Raw genomic sequence first — 12,817 nt, 5'->3', positions numbered from 1 at the left:
TGGGTTTGAATGAAATGTGTGTATCAAAAGAAAGTGTTGTTAAATGTATACCTGAATTTTTAGATAAGAGAAAAGATTGTACATTTTGTAATGCCGAGGCAATAATTTTAAAGAAGAAGTCTCCTAGTTATAAGACACTTGTATTTTGTCCATCATGCCAAGTTCCTCTTTGTTTATCAAGTGACAGAAATTGTTTTAAGAAATGGCATAGTAAAGAAGGAGAAGATGTTCGAAAGAGTGCAGATTTGTCATGTAAAAAGAGAAAGCTATGAAAAACATCATGAATTTTTAAAGTACATATCTCTGATGTCCAGTGAATTCTAATATATGTACATATATAAATATTAAACTGCTATGAGACTTGAGGACATTGCATAAAAGTTTCTCAACAATTATGTTCAACTTCTTGATCGATTATATTAAATTTACATATAGGTGTAATTTGCCATACATTTGTTGATATGTAAGCAATCATGCTAGTTTGTCAGAATTTTTATTAAATTTTTATCAAATTTGGAGATCTTTGTAAAATGAATGTGAAATTCATTATAAAAGACATATTTCATTTCAATAATGTTTTAGATAATTAATTTGAACTGTTTTCTAAAGGAAGAGGAGTGAAACATTACAGTGTCAAATGGATAGTACCTCAAGTATTTTTGTATAATATTTCCCTCGGTGTTGTTGCTTAGCAGCCAAAAATATTTATTAAAAATCAAATTGAATTATTTTAAATAAACAGTAGTGTAAAAGGCCTCTATTTCCTTGTTGTAATTTTTAATTTATTTTCTCATAGTGGAAGGAAAAGTTTGAAAAAAGAGACAAAAATCTGAAGCACAAATTTTGCACTTAGTGACCTTTGACCTTTATTGCCTCAAAAATATTAAGGTTAATTATTGCTAAAAACCTAATAAAATATGTCTGAGGAATATCTTTTCAAATAATTTAGTATATGCTAAACATTATGCTTTGTAAGTATATTGATATTATACTGTATGGAGGCAGAAATGTGAATTTTAGTTAAAATTGTACTATGGGTATTGTTACTTAGCAACCAAAAATATTCATTTATCAATTAAATTGATTAATGTGATAATGGTGTTTTAGTTGTATCTTAGTAGGCTCATCAGCACATATAATTAGAATCTCTTGTATATCCTTTACATTATTTTGGCTCCATATCTTACTTAACAATATCATGGAGTGCACAAAAGTGTCAAGATTGAGTGAAAACAAACATATACAGCCGAAAAATAAAAAAAATGTTGTAGTTGCTAAGCAACCACTTAAAAGTCATTAAGCACAAATTTAAACTTAAATGGTGTATGGATATTGCAGTTCAGCATAATGCCTTCTAGAGAGTGTTTTCAGAATTTTCTCTTTCAGCATCCATTGTGTAAAATTTTAGCAAGAATATTGAAAAGTGTTGAAAAAGTTGATGAAATTTTTGCACTTATTTGACCTTTGACCTCCTAAAAATAGTTCTAATGAGGTCAAACTTTAAGACAATTTATCTTCTGTATATCCCTTTTAATTTTATGACCTCACATCTGACTTTAATGTGTGCTGGAATGCACGAATGTGTCTAGGATGAGTAAAAAAACGAAAATTGCTGTCCGAAAATTAAAAAATATTATGTTGCTAAGCAACCCCTTTTCAGTCATTATATACAGAATTGAAAAAAAAAGTTTATGTGATTCATGTAGTACAGTATAATGCTCTTTTGTGAGTATATTCCAAATTTCCTATTTCAACATACATCATTGTAAATTTTTAGCTTGTAGATTAAAAAGTATAAAAAATTTTGATAAAATTTTGCACTTAATTGACCTGTTGATCTCCATTTCCACTAATAAGGTCAGTCGTTGGGTATGTGAATAGTCATGAAAAATCATCTCTAAAACATTCCCTACAAAACGGTATGCATTATGCCTAGCTTTCTCCTTTGATTAAAAAGTTAGAAATAATTTGATAATGCTCTGTCAAAAGGTCTCCAAAATCACGTAAAATGCGCCGGTAGAGAAAGGGTTAATGGAGGCTTATAGAAGTTAATTCCTTTAAGCCACCATTTAGCTGCAGCTTCTAGATGCTTAATGTCCAAACTTCACTAAGCTACCATTAAGCCACCTTTAAGCTGCAGCTTAATGGTGACTTAATGTCCAAACTTAATTAAACTACCTTTACGCATCCTTTATCATAAATTAAATATAAATTAACTTGCTAAATTGAACCCTTTCTCTACCGCCACTTTTTAGCTTTACTGGTCAGAGACCAGAAGAGCTTATGCGATAGTAAGGTTTCCGTCGTCCGTCCGTCTGTAAAGAATTTTTCAAAAATGCTACTCCTCCTACAGTTTTGGTCTGATTTCAATATAACTATGACTGAAATTACTGTGAAATACATTCAAAATGCTACTCCTCCTACAGTTTTGGTATGATGTTCATTATGACAAGACCCTCCCATTGGTACAGAACGTTTTATGGCCCGCATCGAAAGATCCCGGGGGCATATTGTTTTTGTCCTGTCTGTCTGTGTGTTTGCCTGTTGTCTGTCTGTTGTCAACTTTAACCTAGCCCGTAACTATTGCGCTGTCAAGGGTAAGGCTTTAATATTTGACTTGAGTGTTCATTATGACAAGACCTTTCCATTGGTACAGAAATTTTTATTCCCCGGGATCGAAAGATCCCGGGGATATATTGTTTTTGTCCTGTCTGTCTGTCTGTCTGTTGTCAATTTTAACCTAGCCCATAACTATTGCGCTGTCAAAGGTAAGTAATGAACATGAGTGTTCATTATGACAAGACCTTTCCATTAGTACAGAAACTTTTGATCATGTGACCTCAACTGTGACCTTTGACCTACATTTGAAAAAAATTAACATTGGCCATAACTATTGCACTGTAGTCTATGTTCCACTCCAGAATTGTGTTACCATCGGGGGCATAGTGTTTCACAAACACATCTTGTTTTACAATGAATTTAAAGTATATGACCCCGTTTAAGAGAAGGTATATGGCACATCATTTTGTTTGGAATTTGATAAAGAACAAATTTTCCAAAAGTTTATATCAGGTATGTCTTGACCTTTTTGAGGTATATGGGGTCAAAGGTCAAATAAGTGCAGATTTTTTTCAATCTTTTTTCTCCTGAATATAAATACTAAGACTTTTATCACTAGGTTCGAGTGCAAAATAGGAAATTCTAATTATATGTGCTGATGAGCCTACTACGATACAACTAAATCATTATTATCACATTAATCAATTCAATTGATAAATGAATATTTCTGGTTGCTAACTAAAATTCATATTTCTGCCTCCATACAGTACAATATCAACATAATTACAAATCATAATGCTCAGTATAAACCAAATTATTTCAAAAGATATTCCTCAGACATATTTTATTAGGTTTTAAGCAATAATTATCATTAATATAAAGGTCAAAGGTCATCAAGTGCAAAATTTGTGCTAATTTGAATTCATGGGAAAATGCAAACAAGATATTCATACCTTCTTTATCGCAACACTGGTATATGACTACATAACTAAAGTCTGTGAAAGTGATTTCTTTTTCTGTCCCACCAAGGTCGTCGTCAGCAAAATCTGGATCCTACTTAGCTGGTTCCTCATCATTAACATGTAGCTTTATTTCTGGATCATCTGGAAGAGACTATAAACACACAATTGTTATAGAAATAAATATACTACCAATGCTGAAGTGTTTTACATAAACAAAATTAAAACCATTTTTAACTACATTTATTTCATATTTACTGTCATCATTTTTGTTAAAGGTCAAGTATAATGTTTTTTTTTGAAAATCCAAAATTATTTATGATTATCAGCCTTTGGAACAATATGAATAACATTATATAGTCTGTTTAATTTTTTGCCACCAATTACATCACTTATCGTCGTTTAACATGTAAATCGCTTCTCTCCCTTGTTGCGTGACGTCATAAGAGACACAACGAGAAATAGAAAGTACAAACTTTATATTGCCGGGCTTGGAACATTATTGTTGGCGAGATGTTGCCGTGTGCGCTTTTAACTGTACCAATAAATTGGGACAAGACATGAGTATATATTTATTTTCTAAGGACCCGAAATTGAGGGAAATATGGACATTAAATTTAATTATGTTCTAATTCACCAGTTCAACCGAACATAAATTATTTATAAATTCAAAACTCCAACACATGTTTAGGAACGGCATCGCCTGCGTCTGTGCAACAGACATTTATTACACATAAATGTTACAATATTTTAAATATTCCTCTTTGAAACAACATTCTACAAAATAAAAAACGAAAATATTAAATCATATCAGATATATACATTAGAAGTACACAGGGCGGGTGGGCGGGGACTTGTTGCACTAAGCGCAGCGAAACCTCGAATAACCTCTAATTCTTAATACCTGGACACAGGTAAACTACCTGTTCCGCACGATTTCATTTGAACTCATATCAATCGTTAAAACCCAATCAAATTTTAGATACTATAAATACTTCCTAAACACGTAAACAAACAACACCACGTGTTTCCGATACCATTTATAAATATATTTATGTTCTAATTCACCAGTTCAACCGAACATAAATTATTTATATATTCAAAACTCCAACACATGTTTAGGAACGGCATCGCCTGCGTCTGTGCAACAGACCTCGACCAATAAAGACAGAAGCAAAAACTCACACTTTATATACCCAAATTTTTCGTAACTGACAGTTGCTGTCTAAGATTTTCTGACACATATCCGTCTTTAGCAGTATCAGATTTCCACCGGCCATGTTTTTTAAATAGTCTATCACAAACACCATGGTTGGCCGCTGCAGTAGCCCCGCCAGCGCGAAGACTATGCAGACCAAACTTAGTTCCATCTAAACCCAATGATGCGAGCGCGTCCAGAAGAATCTCTCTAGCCCTAGTATATGACAAGCACTTTTCTCCTCTTAATTTGTATGTGTTAGAACTTGTACAATAAGTGATAGATCTAAACAAATATTCATTAGATTGGTCGTTAATGTTTGCTAGAATGAGATATCTTCTGGTCATTCTCACAGGACATGTAATTTCATTCGTACATGACACAACTACATTGCTCCCCTCTTTATAACGATCTGTTTTGCTTTTCTGAATAGTAAGAGTCATATAATTGTCATAAAAACATATATCTGATCTCTTCAAATGAACAAGTTCTGAAAATCTTAAAAAAACCCAGCATAACTTAATAAGCACATACAACATATTCTAATATCTAACAAAGAACACGATTCACCTCCGTAAAGAGCACACAATTGTTTCAGTATATTGGAGGTAATAGGTTCTTTTTTATTTATCAACTGTTTCCCGATAGTTCTATGGCATCCCTCTCTGGCTGAAATAGTAAGTTCGGATGAACAGGGATAAGGAAATCCTGCCAATTTATGCGCCCAGCTAATTGCATAAAAAAGCCTCGTCAATTGTCCCTGCACTGCTACATGTATTACTGAGACTTGTTAAGTATAACGATACATGGAAATCCGTTGCAGGAAGATATGAAATATTATGTGTAAAACACCACTCACGAAATTTATTGAAAGCATATCCGTACGTTTTTCTTGTGTTTTCAGCCTTGGAATTCATGATTAAATCCGGAAGTTTCTTTGCCAGCGATTGTAAGGAGGGATGAGAGGTAATCCATAACGAAATCCAATTCCCAGTTTTGAAAACATCTGCAAAACTAAAATAAAAGTCGTATTACCGACCATGCTTGGAAACCCAAGCCTTGTCGCAGTAGACCTTGTCGATAAGCACGACCTTGTCTTTCCATTCCTGACCGTGCCAGCTTAAAAAGAAATGCATTCTAATTAAGGGCCATGTCAATCTAATAATAAAACTTGACCTTGCCATAAACTTGGCCTTGTCATAATAAACACAAAATAAATTCAAACATTAATATGTACACAGACCATGCCTTCTAAGGCCATGTCTATCAGACTCCACTGAGTCTTACAGCTAATACTCTGGAATTAAAGCTGTCAGAGCCAAACAGGCTGTACAAATTTTTGCCATGCATAAAAATATTCTGATATGGAGAAAATTCCAAAACATCAACTACACTATATACTTCATATTTTCATCAAACAGTAACGTCCAAAATGCTGCAGACGGCCCTTTTGGAACAATTAATGTACCCACACATTTACACGCTATTACATGTTTTATAGCTTTACTCACAAGACAAATAGGTGGTACTAACCAATTATTTTCAAAACACCAGTTTTGGGTAAAAGCATCAACTGCTTCAGTCTCCGGGTACCAAAAAAGGGAGTTAAACCTCGTTAACTTTGTGTTATACACACTTGCAAATCTATCAATAGTATGAGGACCCCACATTTGGTCAACAAAACTAAAAAACTCTTGAGTTGTTTGCCAATCTTCATAATCGACTAAATTAGACAAATAATCTGCTTTTGTGTTTTTGTATCAAGGTATCCAACAAATTTTCAACGAAATAGAATTTTCAACACATTTAGAAAAAATGTCTAAAGCTAAATCTTGTAAATGTAATATAGTGCTACCTCGTTGTACAATTTTAACACAATTTTGATTGTCAGTATGCCAAAGTAAACTCTTTCCAATAAATGAACTGGCAAATGACTCTTAAGCTAACTGTATAGCTTTAAGTTCTCTCCACGTGGAGCTCATAACAGATTCATTCAATGACCAAGTTTTATGAAAAACCTTTTCGTCAGCTTCTACAGTATATGCACCAGCTGCAACGTCACTGGCATCTGAAAACACAAGCGTTATTGGTAACGAGTCTTTAACTAACAGTTTCTGATTCAACTTATCAAGATTTTCCTTCCAGAACTGCAACTCTGATTTTACTGCTTCTGGAAATAAAAAACTGATTAAACAATCCCAATGACTTCTGCTCTCTATAGCTATATAAATGTGTCTGGTCATCAAACTTGTTACATTACCAACAACTGGTGACATGGAAATAACTTTCCCAGCCGCTTTTGCGAGATCTCGAGCTGTAAAGTTGGGAAATCTATCAATAAGAAATTCTATCGAGTTCTGAGCATCAGAAAGTCGTCTTTCAGGTATACGTAGAGAAAATACACTGGTATCCCATACCAACCCTAACCACTCCAAACACTGGACAGGCTGAAAATTAGACTTTTCAATATTAATTAGCAAACATGCTTTTCCTAAAGTCTCTTGAACTAAATTTGATGCTTTAACACACGTTTGTAAATCTTTACCAAAACCAAGACCGTCGTCCAGATACAAAACAATGTCAATTCCGCAGCTTCTCCAGTACTTCACGATGGGTCTTAGACACTTGGTAAAAATATAAGGCGCAGACGTTAGACCAAAAGGTAAAACATTGAAACAATAAAACTTATCTTTCCAACTGAATGAAAGGAAAGTAATCTGACTTTTACAAATATCTATGTGGTGATAGCCTGACTTTAGATCAAATTTAAACAGAAAACAATCTTTATTGAAAAAATTCAAAGCAATACGCCAGTCTTCAAACTTTACTTTTCTTTTGTCTACAAAATAATTCAATTGACTCAAATCCAGAATAAGTCTCTTTTTACCAGACCCTTATTTTTTCTGCAACATTTAGTGGACTGACCACATGTGGCTGAAAGGGAACCTCTTGTACGCAGCCGCTCTCAAGAAGATCTGAAACAGACTGATCAACAAATTGTTGGTTTTTCATTGCAGATTTGTTATTATTCAGTCTCATGCGTGGTGGTACTGTAACAAAGGAATAACATAACCATTTTTGATAGTATCTAATATGAACTCATTAGTGCTTATGGACTTCCAAAACTCAAAATGTTTGCGTAAACTGCCTTTCACCCCTTTACCAATATCAGGTAAATTTTCAAAATAATTTACTTGCTGTACAAATGATTCAAACTGATCAGTAAAAATAGATTCATCAACGAAATATACAAACTGATTCTCATAATCACTGGGTTGACGAGCTTGTGCTTGGGTTGTTGGTTCTGGCTGGGGCAGTGCGTGCGGATTTCCAATGGCCGAGCTTATGGCAGTTGTAGCACACGTCGTATGGAGAGGCCTCCTTACGCTTGTAGGGACGAAAATTACGGCCAGAACCACCAGACCTACCATCAGGTAGCGAAGTTGTTGCAGAACCAGACTTGGAGTATGGCTGAAAACGGCGTTTTTCCTTGATAGCTCGTAATGCTCGGTTTTCAGCTTGACGTAGACGTTTTTCGTCCTCAGAGTCGGACGCCAAATCATCACTTTCATACTCACGGACTGTCGACCATCCGGCCGAAGATTTATCGGCAATCCTGATGAGCTTGTTACGCTTAGTAACCTTGGAAATGAGCTCTCTAACGATGCTCAAAGTGGAAGAATCTGAAATGCGCTTTTTAAGTTTATTCAAATCACCCAATATTTCAGTATTAAAGTTAAACTGAATTTTGTTCCCTTCACTCTTGAATTTTACAGGGACCTCTTTTTTAATGGTTTTTGTTAAATTTTCGATGTCGTTACCCGTAGAGAGTTCCTCCTTGAGAGTATCTAGTTTGTTGTCCAGGTATGACTTGAACAGGTTGAAGGTATCGGCCAAGTCCGCACTTACACGGGGGCTAGAGTGTCCAGAGGTCTCCGCAGAATTTGCCGTCTTGCGAGTGGTTTTCTGTTCACCAGCGGTTTCTTGTAGAGTGTCGTCTAGAGACTCATCTTCCTCCCGGTATTGGGCCAAGAAATCTGTTTTTTGCCGAGACATCTATTCGACTTTTTACTTGTTGCACTAAGCGCAGCGAAACCTCGAATAACCTCTAATTCTTAATACCTGGACACAGGTAAACTACCTGTTAAGCACGATTTCATTTGAACTCATATCAATCGTTAAAACCCAATCAAATCTTAGATACTATAAATACTTCCTAAACACGTAAACAAACAACACCACGTGTTTCCGATACCATTTATAAATATATATCTACGTAATCCTACTTTAAATGATCCCTTAACAGATATAAATATATTAAAGATAAAATATTCTTCTCTGTTTTTCAGGAATTAACGTTGCAGCTATTTTAAACCAACAATTCTGTAACAGCTGCAACATTAATTCCCATACTAAGAATATTTATGATGATAATCTCACTGACAATAGAATGGACTTTTTTAAGAATTATAAAAATTGAGAAAAATATTGTCTCAGAGCAGGTGATTGTCCTTGCCTTGTATACCCCTCTTTCTTCAGAGGTTGTGATTAGGACTCGGTAAAAGTAATATCTTCCATCCAGTATTGCAACATATAGATGCATAGACCATACATCAGAACAATTCAAATGTTTAATATTTTTTTAATTTGCAAAAAAAGGTAAGTTACAGTCACTCAAGCATTATATTTTGATAATACATAAGAAAAACGTCCAGAAAAACCCACCCAGATACAGTGTATGTAAATCATTTTCATCTACATATTTTTGCATTTGGTTTAACAACACTAAAATATATAATAATATATTTAATAGCTGGGTTATTGAAGATAAAATTTACCCCTACACATTTTATTTACAAAGTAAGGCAAAGTGTACCATCAAACAAATGTTCTACGTGTAGTATTGTGCATCCCTGGATGCAAGATTTATGCAAGGTTGGACAGGGAAAATTTAAAGTTACTTAAAAATGTACTTTTCCAAAAAAACTTGAACAGTTTAATAACTCTGAAAATGTAAGTTAGATCCAGCATCAGAAAGAAAGCTCTTGTGTGCATAACAAAATGTATCATTGGTCTATGTATGGCGTAGTTACCTGGGAATAAACCTTTTTCAAAAAAAAAAATTAACTGAACACCCATCCAGAAAAAGTAGATCAGATCATTCATCTGAAGCCTAGTAGTGTATATCCTATGAAACATCATAGTTTGATCATCATAGAGCTTAGAGTTACTTTGGAATTAAACATGCTTTAAACTCCTTATCCTGGTCATGAATTAAAAAATATAGGTCAAACCCAGCATCTGAAACAAATCTAGTAGAATATTTTTACCTATGCAAGTTTGGTCAAGATAGGGCATATACATGTAGTTACTTGGAAATAAACTTGCTCCTAAAACTTATGGTGACCATAGGGATATAGCATATTCAAAGCAATCATGTATCTTGAGCTAAACATTCAGTGATTTCTAACTTCCATGATAAAAAAATCATTTTTCAACAATTTTAGTGAGGTATGAAAAGCTCAATTACTAATTTCTACTTTTTTAAGTACAATGCATCATATCGTACTAATAAAATACTGATGGTTTCAATAAATCTTCTAAATAACAATATACTTGTTTATATGCATTGTTAATATACAAATCCAATTGTCTAGTTGAATATATTTATATAAAATCAATGAAAACAAGAAAACTTTTGTTAATGCTCACTAGTAACCCCGGTAATACCCCCGCATTGATGTGAAAAATATGCTCTCAAGTAAATATACACAAGTTCAGTTGCATAAACAGAATGTTCTAAAATTTCAAGCATCTGCAATGAGTAGTTCCTGAGAAAACTGTCACAGAAATTTGGTATAGACAGTCAGACAGACGCACAGATAAAAAGGAAGCTGACATCAGATTCTTAAAAAAAATGAATCCATCTATATGGCATGCCAAAACAATTTCAAGTAACTGCTATGAGTAGTTGCTGAGAAAACGTTAACTAAAATTTGTTACAAACGCACAGAAAAACAGGAAGTTCACATCGGATTTGTACAAAAATGAACTCAAAAAATGGCATGTCAAAACAAAGTCCGAAATATCTGACGTTTTCCAGGCTTTTTTCACGATTTTGATATTTTACGTGCCAGGAAAACGTCAGAACCGGCCCCATTACGAAAATTGGAAATGTCACCATCTCCAATCGGAGCTGATTTTCGATACTTGCGAACTGAATTAAATGCCGAACTTACAATTTACCAGTAGCTCAATGCTTCTAGTACTCACCAATATCGATGAAAAGAAAATATCACTCCACATTTCGATATAGGTCTTGCAAGATTTTAAAATGCACGGAATGAAAAGAAAACTCGACCGTCTGATAAAATGTTTTCACCAGATTGTATATTTCATAAACAAACCCATAAAAACGATGTTGGTTAGTACTAAAGGCATTGTATTATTAATAAGTTGTGAATTCAGCATTTAATTCGGTTCGCAAGTGTCGAAAATCAACCCGAGAATATCAAAATCGTGAAAAAAAGCCTGGAAAATGTCAGATATTTCGGACTAGTCAAAACAGTGTGCTAAAATTTTAAGCATCTGTGAAGATCAGATAATGAAAAAACTGCAATAAAAATTTGTTCCAGATAGACAAACATAAACCACATAGACAGACACACAAGGGTAAAACAGTCTATCTCCCTCTTCCTTCAAAGTGAGTGTATAATGAACAGTGATTTACATTGTCTAAGTTACTAAGGTATGCTTTCAAACAAAAAGCATGACACTTTTCACATGTTAAATGCATGCAATCTACAAAATATAAAAAAAATTACTTAATTGCATAAACGATGACTGTTTCAGGCCGTCTACTGGTCTATCAATCAATTTCCGGATTTTAAGTCTTGTAGCCTTCTAGTGGCCCTTTCTCTGCTCTTTTTTTCTCTCGTTAAATATTTTTGTTTAATTTTTAAAGTTTGTGTTTTTTGGTCAAGATCTTTCAGTGATTTGATGCAATTTGTCTCCAAGAACTCTTCAATTTCTTTTTTACCGAACAAAATTTAAAAAAAAAAGATTAATCACGGTCTCCTTTTAACAATAATTTCAATGCCTAAAAAATATTCATTTCAAGAATCGTTTGATTTGCAACATTTTAATTATTTAAGCAAAATTCATAAAAATCATTTATCAATTTTCATTGAAAAAATCAAAAAACTTGGTAGGTTTCCAGTATTTTTGTCACTTCTGGTGAAAATGTATCCCTGAAAATGATCTCTTATCAAACAGGTGATAAACAGGTGATAAACTGTCTGCCTCATCCTAAAACAAATGATAAGGATGATTTATTTACACTATTATTAATATCTGATACTTACACAGGTTTTTATTTTGGTAAAGAGAATTAATGTAAAATAATTTTTAAAATATCAATAATTTTGAGAAATTTCTTTGGTAAAACAATGCGCCATCTTACTGTTTCTAATTCTGCAATAATTGCGGTCAGGCCTGAAATATCTTTCAAAGTATCATCTTCACTGTCTTCTACACAATCACTGATGAAAAATAATATTGATAAACAATTGCATATGTCTACCCTCATCCTTGAAGTGTAAAACACACAGGCACAATTTCAAACTTTATCTTTGGTTGTACTGTCATCTGAAATTTGATAAATTTCATCTGTATGACAATAACTTACTCGTTGTGCACATGAATTTCATTTCCTGCAACAGCACCAGTAGGTAGAGAGGTCTAATCATCTGATTTGGAGCCATTAGAATCATCAAAATCACCTCCTTCATCATTATCATCATCACTTGTTACACAGGACTCCATAGAGGAAGAGCCTGCTTGTCATTGAAAAACAATGTTAAACACTGAATGATTTTTCTTAAATAATAATTTGTTTACATTTGTCAACCAAGAAAATACATAATTTTTACAAAGCCTGTTTACTTGAAGAGCTATGCCTGTTTCTGCCACGACCTCGACCACGTCTCCCCTCACCCTGTTGAACGCCACGACCTCGACCACGTCTCTCCTCACCCTGTTGAACTCCACGACCTCGACCACGTCTACCCTCACCCTGTTGAACTCCTCGACCACGTCTACT

The 12,817-nt window shown here is 33.9% G+C and overlaps 1 protein-coding gene across 1 annotated transcript; it reads right to left on the bottom strand.

The window, feature by feature from the left end:
* Positions 1-7,625: 7,625 nt before the first annotated feature.
* LOC133180061 (uncharacterized) lies at positions 7,626-8,986 on the bottom strand. The gene is made up of 2 exons (XM_061314659.1): positions 7,972-8,986; positions 7,626-7,766 (listed from the first exon to the last, which is right to left on the bottom strand). The coding sequence occupies exon 1, from the start codon at positions 8,770-8,772 to the stop codon at positions 7,984-7,986; it is 789 nt and encodes a 262-aa protein (XP_061170643.1). The 5' UTR covers positions 8,773-8,986; the 3' UTR covers positions 7,626-7,766; positions 7,972-7,983.
* Positions 8,987-12,817: the final 3,831 nt, after the last annotated feature.

The sequence above is a fragment of the Saccostrea echinata genome, unplaced genomic scaffold (genome assembly GCF_033153115.1).
Source record: "Saccostrea echinata isolate AGI-Se365-2 ecotype Australia unplaced genomic scaffold, CSIRO_AGI_Sech_v1 ptg000005l, whole genome shotgun sequence".
NCBI lineage: Eukaryota > Metazoa > Mollusca > Bivalvia > Ostreida > Ostreidae > Saccostrea > Saccostrea echinata.
Note: the sequence above shows the minus strand (reverse complement) of the source record. Positions and strands in the feature narration are given on the sequence as shown.